The 14,098-nt window shown below is 43.1% G+C and overlaps 1 protein-coding gene across 6 annotated transcripts in view; it reads right to left on the reverse strand.

The window, feature by feature from the left end:
- Positions 1-14,098, reverse strand: part of SEC14L1 (SEC14 like lipid binding 1) — a 78,006-nt gene that overhangs the window by 54,715 nt on the left and 9,193 nt on the right. For all 6 annotated transcript variants that reach the window (XM_075846322.1, XM_075846323.1, XM_075846320.1 and 3 more), the window contains exons 2-3: positions 12,407-12,498; positions 7,441-7,533 (exon numbers count right to left, since the gene is read on the reverse strand). In XM_075846322.1, coding sequence (XP_075702437.1) covers positions 7,441-7,503 — 63 coding nt within the window. In that variant the 5' untranslated portion in view covers positions 7,504-7,533; positions 12,407-12,498. The remainder of the gene's footprint in view (positions 1-7,440; positions 7,534-12,406; positions 12,499-14,098) is intronic.

The raw sequence follows: 14,098 nt of genomic DNA on the forward strand, positions 1-14,098 counted from the left end.
AATTATGTATAGTTTTTTTAATTTTTACGGTTTTTCCCATAATAAAAGACTTACTATGGGAAAAAAGTCAGTTTGGCTTTATTTTTATTTTAAATGTGTGTGTTTTTATTGTTTTACCACATTTTTATTAACTTTTTTTTACTTTTCTGACTTGTCCCACTAGGGGACATGAGGGCCTGATGCCCCGATCGCTACTCTAATACACTGCACTACATACGTAGTGCAGTGTATTAGCGCTGTCAGTTATTCACTGACAGCAAGCCTATGAGGACACGCCGAAGGCGGGTCCTCATCGGCTCCCGTACAAGGCAGACTCGGACGCCATTTTCTGGCGTCAGATTGCCACAGCAACCCAGCGATTGCATCACTGGGTTGCCGATCGGGTGAAAAACCTATCAGATGCTGCGCTCTATTGAGCGCAGCATCTGAGGGGTTAATCTGCCGGATCGGAGAGTAGCTCCGGTCCTGGCAGTTACAGGAGGGTGCCAGCTGTATAATACAGCTGTCACCCCGCGGTGATGGTGCCGGCTCTGCTTCTGAGCCCGCACAATCACTGCGCCGTACATGTACGGCGCTTTGCGGGAAGCACCTCCCGACAGCGCCGTACATGTACGGCGCATGTCGGGAAGGGGTTAACGGCAATTCTGCCTGAGTAATGAAAGACAGACTGGTCACTAGGGATGTGCTGCCTGACGGCTCAACTAAAAGCACAGTGGTCATTGGGCTGTGAATCCTTAGTAACCAGAATGATTTAACGGTTTATACCAATGCGAACATTAGCAGCAGTCAGAATTATTCATCCATATTTTTCTTCTTCCTGCAATCCTATTACCATTCATCTGTCAAACTAGTTGAAGTGTTTTCATTCTCATGCCATATGTCAGGGCATAGCCTATTAAAAAAAAAGAAAAAAGAAAAAAAAGAAAAAAAAAGGTATGCTCAAGTGAAGTTATAAGCGCAAATTATATTAATGGATTCCACTGCCTGAGGACAGCGGAGCAACAACCAACCGTTCATCGGAGGGAGCGCGACTAACTAAAAACGCTTGGGTAATCTTGTGACCCAACTGTATACAACCTTGTGAAACTTTGGCAATATTAAACGCCTTAAAACTACAAAGCTGCCTAAAACGTTGATTGGGACATCAGTTATGCAAACGGCCTGGATAAGTTAGGACAGTAAAAGGGTCACGTTGTGGAGTGAAGTACGAGTATTCATAGATATGGTACAGAGAACCTGAACTTCTTCCACATAGCCTGAAAGAGGAATCAATAAACTAGACCAGTCTAAAGAGGAAGAAAAAAAGAAAAAGAAAAAGAAGTTCTGCTTTTATTTAGGCTGTGTCTGGTATTGAAGTTTAGCCCCTTTAGACAAGTCTCAGAAGCAATGATAAATTAATAATTTTGTTGAAAAAGATGATCACGAACATTTATAGCGTTAGGGTTAAAAAGGGAACAAAGGACCGGTTTGGGTTGATGGATATTTGTTCTGGTGGTTTGGGTCTTGTTTTATAGTTTTTTTCTTTCAGTTGTTACGGATTTAAGAACTTTAAGAAGGACCTGCTCACTAAAGACATGCCATAAATGTCTGATAGGTGGGGTCCATGCACACAGTACAGTAATAGCATTTTATATGTTGGCTTCTTCACATAGAATAACCAGCTGCATCGGGTGCGGACATAAGCAAAACGCGTGTTTTTTTTTTTTTTAATCCTTTGGAAAATAAGGATAAATGGATGAGAGTCTTAAACCCGCCAGTACCATAATTCAGACAGCAACATCTTGAGTTCGGTCGCTTTCTACAAAAATATGGGCCACAATTCAACTCTCCATGTTAAAGAAAGCATTATCAAGTGTCAACGCACTGCGAGTCATACAAGGTTTTTGCCCTGGTTTTACACGGTTGTAATTTGTACCAATTGACAAAGATATTTCTAGGAGAACGAACAGAGTACAACTGCCAATTCTTGATTTTGAACCTGCCCTATTAAGCTTGAATTGTGATGTATATGGAGTCCAGACTATGTGCTTCTGCTTTCCATGATCTGTTTTGTATATCTAAAAATCATCCCGCTCATACAGTACCACGTGAGGACTGCTCTGCTCCACTTAAAACATAGCAAGATAACATAGCCATGTGGAGAGCGGAAAAAGTAAGAACAGTTTGGCAGCAAGATCAAGCTCAACAATATTAACTATAATCTAGATTTCCTTTTTTTCGAACAGACCGATAAAACTTGACTAGGAGGTAGGTCTAGTACGGACGTCCCTCCACATATTCAAGATATTGGGCATCCATTTACGCATAATCTTTGAATGGTACTGAACAGGTTAAGTAGTTCACTTCCCATGTTTACCAGAAGAGTTGCCGGAACCACGGCGGAGCGTACAATAGAGCGGTCTCAGAGGAGCCCTCATGCAGGAAGTCCGTGTTCTGCTTGTGTTGTCAGTCGGCTGAGCTTTCCCCATCAGCCTGACCCACCCGATACTTCCTGCTGTCAGCACATTAGTGTAATAATAGTGACAGCTCGTATAATGTGGTGCCATAGACTGCAGACTGATGCTTTCAGCTCTCCACTACATGCAAATTATTTATGAAAGCTAGAGTAGAGAAGAAACGGGAAGTGTCACCCATTCACCACCCTATAAAAAGTGACAACATATTTTAGAGGCAGATCTAACATTAGATCTCCAACTGGAAACGGACGGCCCCAAGTGCTAAAGAAGTATCTACACTACAGAAGTCAGCAATGACTGGGGCAGAAATGCCTGAATAGCCTTCCAGAGAAGATCCCACAAATGTCTTCCCAATGATGTCCCTTACAATCTTGTGTTCCTACACATGTCCCCCCCCCCCCCTAAACTCGCATATACCAAAGGTATGCGGCAAAAAGGGAAACACACACATATACTGCTAAGGTGTGTAACATTAAGGCCATGTTCACACGCCACAAACTTGCCATAAGCAAATCCACAGTGGATTTCTAAAATGTTAGATGCGTCTTGCATCTCCTACACTGACTATACATGAATGCGGAGGTCGGGGGCCATAGCTGTTGGTCAAACGAGTGTTCAGTGAACAACTGCCTTATGTGAATGGCCTTCCACCCATATGGATGAGATTTTCTGCAGCAATTCCATTACGTGTGGACAGCAGCAAAAAAGCGGATGATATTTTAGAACTCATGCCCACGCTGCGGAAAATAAATGCAAATTAATAACTTGACCTGCGGTGCGGAATTTAATTCCGCAGCACGTCAATTTATGCTGCGTTTTGTTGATTTAATTTAATTCAAGGGGGAAGCAAAACCCGCAACAGAAAGCCAAGTGTTGCGACTTTTGCGGTGTAATCGCAGAGTTTACGCCGCAAAAAAACAAAACAAAAACGCAACTGCAGGAGAAAAATTCATACTTACCCAGAACGCCCTCCTTCCTGGAACCGATGTGAGGAGTGAGCGCTTTTTTTACGCATCAGAATTTTCGTCCGAAAAAACAAAACCACAATGTGGTACGATTTTTCGGACTGAATATCCTGCGGGTTCTAGGTCGGACACCTTGCGTGATTTTTACGCAGCATATCAGACCCGTGGGAACCCAGCCTAAGAGTATCCCCATTTAGTGAAAGTACAGAGCCCCTTTAATGAATGAATCTATATTACCGTACTTTCAAGATGCAATTTTGGTCGAGTGAATGGTCTTTTGTCAGACTGTCTGCCTGTTACAAATGATACAAGACAGGGGTGCCCACTCTCGCCTCGGTTATATGTTTTGGTTGTGGAACACCTGGCGGTTTCACTGCGGAATAACCCCAGCATCAATGGCATTTGTGTTGGTGCACAGCATCACAAACTCGCACTCTATGCTGATGATCTCCTCGTGTACATCACGACTACTATGATTTCCTTGCCATCTTTGACTGGGGAGTTTGAGCGGTTTGGTCATTTGAGTAATTTTAAAGCTAATTACTCTAAATCGGAGGCGTTGAATAGATCTCTAGACATCCCTCTAGCTGCTCATCTCGCTCGGGTTTGCCCTTTTAAGTAGCAATCCACGTCCTTAAAATACTTTGGAATACATATCCCCAGACATTTGTCTGACTTGTTTACCATGAATTACCCTCCTGTCCTACAGCGTACATTACGAGAGTTGGTGGCGTATGGGGGTGGGCGCATGTCGTGGTTTGGGCGTATTAACGCAGTAAAAATGGATATATTGCCCAAATTTCTGTACATATTTCAGACTGTCCCTATTGTGGCTCCTGCGTCCTTCTTCAAGACCTTACATAGTGCCATAACCAAATTTGTGTGGGGCTCCACTAAGCCTCACATTATTAGATTTTCTGTCCTTAGCCGGCCTAAAGTAGAGGGGGACGCGGGTTTGCCGGACTTTAAACGTTGCCATCAAGCTGCGATACTCATGAGATTGGTGGACTGGTTCCGCTCAGATGCGGGTAAGCAATGGATGCGCATTGAGAAAGGTATGTCCTCTCTTGCATTGTCCTCTTTGCCTTGGTTGACTAGCTCCCAGCGACCAACGTCTTCTCTGGATCATTGGTGCTTTGGGCCTTGCTCACCGTCCGGGTCCTTTGACTCCTCTTTTTGATAACCCTTCCTTCCCTCCGGCGGTGGGTGTGGACACATTTCTCTGTTGGGGGAGACAGGATGGCGGATACTTGGCTCAGACCCTTACACCTGATGGTGCAATTTTGTCGCTTACTGCTGTCTCTGAGGCCCTGCCCAGGGAGACTATCAATATGGTGGTCCTATTTCCAGCTGCGTTCATATCTCTCTTCCATGGGTTATTGTCTTGTGTTGCTACAGGATAAGACTCCTTTGGAACATTATCTGGCCTTGACTTCTGCTCCTTCTCATATGCTGTCCCATCTACATGGGATCCTCCGACTTGGTTACTCTTATTCTCAGATGGCGCTCACCACAGCTTGGGATGAGGAAATGGGGGTTCGACACTAAGGAGGATTGGGGGACTTCTTTCTTCTTGGCTCATAAGTTGCCGACTTCCTGTTTTGCTCAGGAGAAAAACGATAAAATACTTACCAGATGGTACCGTTGACCTTCCTTTTTACATAGGATATTTCCTGACGTGTGGGCTGATTGTTGGAGGTGTGGGGAGGCTCCAGGAACTATGTTGCACATTTGGTGAGATTGCCCCAAGCTCCGTCCCTTTTGGGGAAAAATTTTTGACCTCGGAAACAAGCTTTTTGACACTGACGTTCCTACCTCGCCTTCTGTTGGATTGCTTTCCAACGTTCCTGCATCACTCCCACACCTCAAAAAGGGCGTCTTTAGGCATTTTCTGACTGCAGCTAGAACTGTAATACCACGTCACTGGAAGTCCATTCATGTGCCTTCTTTGCAGGAATGGGTAACAAATGAATGGGATTATGAGAATGAAGGAGTTGATGTCTGCTGATCGGGGTAAATCCAAGATCTTTGTTCAAACTTGGTCAGTGTGGTCAGGGTTTCTGGGTGGTGCTGATCTGCCTGTCTGGTTGGATCGCCTCTTTTGAACGCTCATATCGCCAACCCTGTGTGCTTTTGTCAGTTTGTGCTTCCTTCTGTTGTCTTGTGTAACTTTGTGTTGAAATTACCACTTAAAAGGTCATTACTACTTGTTTTTTGGGACAGGTTTTCTCTACATATTACACTACTTTCGATTTGGTTATTGTGCTGTTACTTGCCATTAGATGTTATTATTTCATTCCTTTTTTATTTTTGGATGTTTGGGAGGCTACCTCCTACCATTGTTAGGTCTCTAACATTTTCTACAGCTTGAATTTATTGCACTGCGTGCAAAATGTTGAAATCTCGTGAGAGGTTTTATATGCTCGGTTTTATAGTCTAATAATATTGATAAAGAAAAAAAAAAAAAAAAGATGCAATTTTGGCATATCTTTCTTGAAATTATTTGATTTGCAAAGGCAGGAACATAATGAGATTAGAAATGATAAACTACATTCGATCCCTGGGAACAAAAAAACTGCACCCATAAAATGCTTTCCCACTGGATTGTAGCAGTCATGTGACCTCGCCCATTATTCAGAGGGTGCTTGTGTGCGGGCTCGCCAGGAAGCACAGATGGAAGTATTCGGAGAACACGCTGTTCTGGTGAGTGCTTTCAGAGCAGCTGACATGCATTGGTTTCACAGAGATAAAGCCGACCTCCCACATTCCACATCCTGAGCCACCCACAAACATTTCCAGACTGTGAAGACTTTTCAGTAGTCACTATGAAGAATCCCACATACTGTAATCTCAACTGTAAAAAAAAAATTACATGCGTGCAGGGCTAATTACGTTCATGAATAGCAATGAGTAATGAGTGTGCCAACATGACGATCACACATAACAACCTAGACCTGAGCGAGTAATATTAACTCTATGATGCGCGTACATCCAATAGTCCTCGAAAAAAAAAAAAAATAATCTTAAAAGTGGAATGCGGGACAACTGGAAAAGCTCCGTTGTTACTCCAGTCCAGGATGATAGGAATGACTGCTCTGTACACATTGAGAGACTAAACTGAAACTATGCATGATTAACACACTATAAGAATAGAGAAAGCATCAACATAACCAGCCCTAAAATGGAAAGATGCAGCTACATAGACAAGTTTGTAGACATATCTCCAATTATAGGAGTTAAACGGCCAACGAGACGACAAATGTGTGCCAGAAAAGAGAAATACATACAAAGGAGCGGCAGCGGGCTACAACCGGGCATAGGAAAGGGAAACCCGTCGCATCTCAGTAGGCGCCCCAGTTGGTTCACGAAGCAGTATTACTAAATATGCCCCAATAATAGCTCTTGTAGTCCCATTAGGACATACTGTATACTATATGCACTATAGTAGGCCATAGGGACATCATGGGGATGATGATGATAAATGACTGCATACAGTAAGATCCGTTTTAAAATACAAAAGACGACAAATCTAATAGAAAGCAGAAAAAAATGTGGACATAATCAAAATCTAGTTTAGAAACACAGCACATTTTTCTGGCACCTAGAAGATCAGCATATATGAAAATCCCATTGCTAGAGCTGCAGGGGATTTTCATAGCCGATTATTACAGGAAAAAAAAGCCCCGCGGTCTCAAACCCAAGTGTAAAGCTTTGCAAATCTACTTTCCTGGCTGAGCGCTGGATTTACGTGACATCAAAGCAGGCAGATCTTGCATGTGGACCCTACAGGCCTGTGTTATTTTGAACTGGGAAAGAAATCCTCTGGCCAGATCCCAGAAAACGCTAATACGACGTGTAAATAAAACATACATTAATGTAAGGAGCCGAGCGAATCTGCAGAACGGTTTGATACGAGTACATAGAGATAGTGAACGTCAGCTGCTCGCCCCTCCGAGGAGAGGACAGGCTTCATTAAAGGAATTGTATCATATGATAAGTAGATAAGCGGGAAAACTTACAGCCATAATTAACTCAAAGCTGCGTTTATACACCCGGACGGGTGACTGGTATTTCTGCACCATGGTGACCAGGTCTTGTGAAACGTCAGAAACCTACAGGAAGAGAAAGAGACGTTACAATTGTGTAAGAAATTTTTACTATACCTTTTAGGCTCTGTTCACATCTCGTTTTGTGCACACGTTTGTGGTATACGGCGACGAATACGTTTTAAAAGTTACAAAATCATATGCATTTGTAACATACGCTAACAGTATTTTCTTTTTGTGTAGTATACATCTCTATATGTTTGTGTAGTATACGTCTCTGTATGTTTGTGTAGTATACGTCTCTGTAGGTTTGTGTATGTTCCAACTTCTAAAAATGTATACTTGCTTTGTTCTTGAGCCAAATCAATAAAGCTTTGTAAAGTCAAAAAATAAAAGGAAGTAGCAGGGAACGGCTGCAGTGTTTTTTCGCGCCAGTTCTGAGGGGCTGGGCAGAGGGAGGCACGGTTTTGTCGCACAATCTTGGCGATTTCCTGTACATGGTAACAAAAACATAATTACGTTTGACGTAAGCAAACGTAGGGTTTAATTTTCCATAAGTCGTCCATACGTCGCCATTGACTTTAATACAAATAAAAATGTATACGTTGATTTCTATGAGGAAAAAGAAAGCCATGAGGAAGGACGTGTTGAACGTCTGAAACGCGTAGGCACCTATCTACCCATCTCTAAACACCACACTCGGGATTGATTCTGTTTTAATATCCCAATAAAATTGGAACCATGTTCTATTTTAAATGATTGCGCTGGATCCTCTACTTTTGTTCGTTTATCTCTGTTGATTTCTATGGTTAGGATGGACACCCTAATAGTGCAGCGCATACGTTCTATCCCCCTCCCCCCAAAAAGTGTAGTTGAAATTGTATACATATTTATTTGTATTGAAGTCAATGGTGACGTATGCAATCTTATTGTATACGTAAAACGTATACGTTTTAGTCACCATATATGGGAAATTGCCCAGATTATGAGATAAAACAATGCCTTCCCTGCCAAGCCCCTCAGTACCGGCGGCTGAAACCCTGCACCCACTCCCTACTTCTTCCTTTATAGCTTGACTTTACAAAAGTTTGATTTAGCTCAAGAACAAAGTAAGCATATGTTTTTAAAAGAACGGACACAAACATATAAAGACGTATACTACAAAAAGACGTAGGCATAGGTTACAACTGCATATGTTTTTGGAACTTTAAAAACGTATACGTCGTCGTATACCACAAACGTGTGTACAAAACGGAGATGTGAACCAGGCCGTAGACTATGCTTTCCAGGGCTTTGAAAAAAACAAAAAAAAAAATAGAACGTAAACACAAAACGTATGCACAAACTGCACTATTAAGGCATCCGTCGTGACCATAGAAATCAATGTCCACGCTGTGGTACGCGTTTTTTCTTGTCAAAATATGCACATCAGACATACAGTAAAAACAGGACGTGAACTCAGCCTAAAGACGTTCAAGCTGCTAAAAAAGGAAGTGAACCCTTTAGAATTACCTGGATTTTGAATTAATTATTGATAAAAACGTGGTCTAAATGTTATGAAAGTCACAATTATAGACAAACACAATCTAATCTAATAACACACAAACCGTTGTACTGTCCGTGTGTTACTGAGCACTGTGTGTAAACATCCACAGTGCAGGGAGTCTTTAACCCCTTAATGACCGGGCCATTTTGCCCGTTAATGACCAAGGATTATTTTTTGTTTTTTCACGGTCGCATTCCAAGAGTCTTAACTTTTTTTTTTTATTCCGTCGACAAAGCCGTATAAGGGCTTGTTTTTTGCGGGACGAGTTGTATTTTGTAATTGTACCATTTTTGGATGCTTATAATATATTGATTAACTTTTATTAACTTTATTTTAGGAGAGAATTGAAAATAAGCAGCTATTCCAGCATTGATTTTCACGTTATAAATTTACGCCGTTTACTATGCAGCGTAAATAACATGTTAACTTTATTCTATGGGTCGGCACGATTACGGGGATACCAAATATGTAAAGGTTTTATATGTTTTCCACGTTTGCACAATTAAAAGCCTTTTAGAAAAAAATTACTTGTTTTTGCATCGCCGCATTCCAAGAGCCGTAACGGTTTTATTTTTCCGTCGATGTGGTCGTATGTGGGCTTGATTTTTGCGGGACAATGTGTAGTTTTCATTAGTACTATTTTGGGGTACATAGGACTTATAGATTAACTTTTATTTTATTTTTTATGGGGGGAATGGGAAAAGAGAGAGAATTTTGCCGTTGTTTTTTGCGTTTTCATTGGACGCCGTTCATCCGGCGGTTTAATTAATGTGTTTATTTTATTGGTCAAGTTGTTACGATCGCGGGGATACCATATATGTGTATGTGTGATTTGTTTTGACAGTTTTACTAAATAAAACCACTTTTTGGGCCAAAAATGTAGTTTTATTTGACTTTGTAATTTTTTTTTCACAAACTTTATTTAACCGATTGTCATTTTCTTTTAAGTCCCATCAGGACACTTCACTATGCGATCTGTTGATCGCATATATAATGCTTTGGTATACTTAGTATACCGAAGCATTATTGCCTGTCAGTGTAAAACTGACAGGCAACCTGTTCGGTCATGCCTCCGGCATCGCCTAACAGGCAGTTGTGGAAGACAGACCTGGGGGTCTTTGTTAGACCCCCGGCTGTCATGGAAACCTGACGGCGACCCGCGATTTGTTTGCGGGGGCGCCGATCGGGTGACAGAGGGAGCTCCCTCCCTCTGTCAAACACATTAGATGCCGCTGTCACTATTGACAGCGGCATTTAATGGGTTAAACTGCCAGAATCGGAGCGCGCTTCGATTCCGGCAGTTGCAGCAGGAGCCAGGCTGTGTATAACAGCCGTGCTCCTGCCGCTGATCGCGTGGGTACAGTGACAGTACCCGCGCCATCACAGGACGGATATATCCGTCCTCCTGCGCGAACTAGCAGCTGCTGAGGACGGATATATCCGTCCCTCGGCGTTAAGGAGTTAAAGGCCTTTTTACACAGGCCGATGAGCGGCCGCTGATCGGCGCTCGTTTGCTCCTGTCACACGGAGCTATGGATGGGGACGAGCGGTTGTTACTCCGATCGCCCACAGACTAGTCTATGGAGGGATGAGTGACACGCAGTAAAATAGGACATGTCCTGTTTTTCAACAGGCCGTTCATACGCTCCATTGAAACAACGGTCGCGTGAACAGCCTCATTGAAATACATGGGTCCATGTGACAGCCGTTGTTTTAATGGCCGTCACACGGGCAAGATTCACGTTCGGGTGAATGAGCCCTCAGTGTGAACCATACCTTGAAGCAAGCAACTTTCAGAAAGCGTGTTAGGGCTCATTCAGATGGGTAACGCTCTTTCATCAGCTGATCGTATCGTTTTAAATACTGAAAATATTATCTTTGTCGACAGCACATCTCCCGCTGTAAACAGGGAGATGCGATGATTAAATGATAGAAATGTATGGGGACGAGCGATCAGAGTAGCGAGCGATCAGAGTAGCGAGAACTCGTCCCCATGAATTGTGAAAGGAGAAAACAAGCGCCGATCAATGAGCTGTCTTATTGATCGGCGCTAGTTTAAACAACCCAGGTCGGGCCATGTAAAAGTACCTAGTTAGATTAAGTGTCCCTGGACCCAAACATAGAAAGTTATCTGACAAGACCTGAACCAGCAGGCTATCAAATCTACGGCACCAAGGAAACAGCACAGCTTTCTATGTTATTCCCCTTCTGGCTGCAGCGTAGGTGGCCTGAATGTTCTCATATAACGGTATCTCGGTGATTAACATGGGCTCTAAAAGAAAGCGGAATTTGTTTCCATATCTCTAGTAAAGTACATGGCGTTCTGAAAGCCTTTCATGAATGTTTCATTCCTGGCTAAAAGCTTTTCCTTTCTAAATCTCAGGATTAGCAACGTTGCACAACAGTTTTATATAGAAAACTGAACTGGAAAACCATTGACTCAGAAATATAACTAAAGGGGATTCAGGTGGAGCAGATAACCAGTAAGGGCTCGTTCACATCTGCGTTCCAGGTTCAGTTGTTCTGCTCCTTCATACAAGCAGAGCAACGAGAAAACCGGAAGCTCTGGATCCGCTGCAGGACAGAAAATAAAGGCGTCAGAGGTAACCAATTGACTTTATTGTTTTCCAATTGGTTGTCATCATTTTGAAGGTGGTCTGGAAAAAAAGAGCGGAAATCGGTGACGGAGGCCCCTAATGGAGTCTCGGAAAAAGGTGGCCTCTTAGGGCAAGTACAAATGTATCACTTTTTTTTTTTAAATGGGTGCACTTCTGCTACAATTTATAAAAGCCTTTTCACATAATACAGTGAAGACCGCAGTTTTAAAGGCAGGATTTGCTTTTTTCATATAATCAGTTTTAGGAACATTTACTAGAACTGCTTGCTTAGGGCAAAAAAACAAAAACGCACTAAAACTGCTGCTTTACTGCTTATTTATTTTCCCTGATGCGGTAATGGTGTTGCCTCCTTTTAATGCCTCTCCATTCTCACAATATCTGCTTGCGGTCATTGAATAAAGACCGTTTACTAAGGGCCTGTTCACATCAGCGTTGCCCTTCCGTTGAGGGGTTCCGTCAGGTTAACCCTTCAACACAAAGGCAAATGGAAACCTAAGCTCAGCGGAAAGGAACGGTGATGTGAACACAGCCTTAGAAGGACATGGCTTGGTGCCACGTGCCCCAATGGGAACAGTGGACAAAGACGGCCATGTGCACTTTCCTGTGGAGAAGATTAAACAAATGAATGTCAACACGCACTTGCAAAAAGAAATTTGCCATATTCAACATCTTTGGTGCACATCAACCAGACTCTGAACCCCCAGCCCCAAAACAATACCCAGACTAACTCCAGCATTGGAGCCTTTAATGAGCAGTTACCATTGACATATCTTACCTAAAAGAAAGAAAAAGGAAAGCGAGCAGCGTTGTGGACTATATGGAGGCGACGCACAGCGCTCTACAAAGTGCAGGGTTCATGTAAAACATCTGCGAAAGAGAGAAAGAGAATAACATTAGTGACATCATACGGACTCTCTCTAGCTTCCAGGCAATCCGTGTGTTGTGGACGACTATTCACACGTGACATGCACCCTACCCAGAACACACACACAGCTGCAGCTCCACCACCCCCATCACACACACAGCCGTCCTCAGGGAGTCGTGCACAAATAAGAGAGAATCCATGGCCAAAACAACAATCTGTATCAGAAACGTATACAACACTACTTATGTAAAAGTCTGGTCACACTGGTCAATGGAGGTGGCAGACCTATCAGACTGACCGTTATGATCGAAGATTCTGTAAAAGGAGGCCATAGGACCCATGCACACAACCGTGCCCGTAATCTCAGTTCGTGATTACGGGCCCGGCCGGCCAGCCCGAACTCCCATTATAAAAGTATGGGAGTACGGTCGGTAAAATAAAAAAATAGGACATGTCCTATTTTTTACGGAAGGTTTCTACATCACTGACACCTTCCCGTAAATACACACTGTCGGCCATAGAAATGAACGGGTCTGTAATTACGGATGAAATCTAAGGTCGTGTGCATGTGGCCTAAAGGTGATGCATCAAGACACACTGGCTCCAGTAGGTCAGTAAGGGAAAATGGAGCTCCAATGTGTGAGTGTAGACCACCCTCCAGTGAGAGATTGAGTTATCCACATTCATTACCATCTTGTGTAAAAAAAAAAAAAAAATCTCTTTTCCAACTAAACGTTTACCACAGTCCAGCGGGCTAGATTAAGGCCTCATGCACACGACCGTAGCCATGTGCACGGCCGTGATTTTCGGGTCGGCCGGCAGTGGACTGTCACCCGCGAGCCGCCCGCAAATCGTGGGCCGTGCACATGGCCCCGTCCATTATTTTCTATGAGCCTGGACCAAAGTATACGGCCATAATGAAACATGTCCGTTCTTGCTGCGGTCCGGGCTCCTGGGCCATGCACTGACCGTGGAATATAATGTATATAAGTGCCCCGCATATAATGTATAGAAGTGCCCCGCATATAATGTATAGAAGTGCCCCGCATATAATGTATAGAAGTGCCCCGCATATAATGTATAGAAGTGCCCCGCATATAATGTATAGAAGTGCCCCGCATATAATGTATAGAAGTGCCCCGCATATAATGTATAGAAGTGCCCCGCATATAATGTATAGAAGTGCCCCGCATATAATGTATAGAAGTGCCCCGCATATAATGTATAGAAGTGCCCCGCATATAATGTATAGAAGTGCCCCGCATATAATGTATAGAAGTGCCCCGCATATAATGTATAGAAGTGCCCCGCATATAATGTATAGAAGTGCCCCGCATATAATGTATAGAAGTGCCCCGCATATAATGTATAGAAGTGCCCCGCATATAATGTATAGAAGTGCCCCGCATATAATGTATAGAAGTGCCCCGCATATAATGTATAGAAGTGCCCCGCATATAATGTATAGAAGTGCCCCGCATATAATGTATAGAAGTGCCCCGCATATAATGTATAGAAGTGCCCCGCATATAATGTATAGAAGTGCCCCGCATATAATGTATAGAAGTGCCCCGCATATAATGTATAGAAGTGCCCCGCATA

This window comes from Rhinoderma darwinii, chromosome 13 (genome assembly GCF_050947455.1).
Source record: "Rhinoderma darwinii isolate aRhiDar2 chromosome 13, aRhiDar2.hap1, whole genome shotgun sequence".
Lineage (NCBI taxonomy): Eukaryota > Metazoa > Chordata > Amphibia > Anura > Rhinodermatidae > Rhinoderma > Rhinoderma darwinii.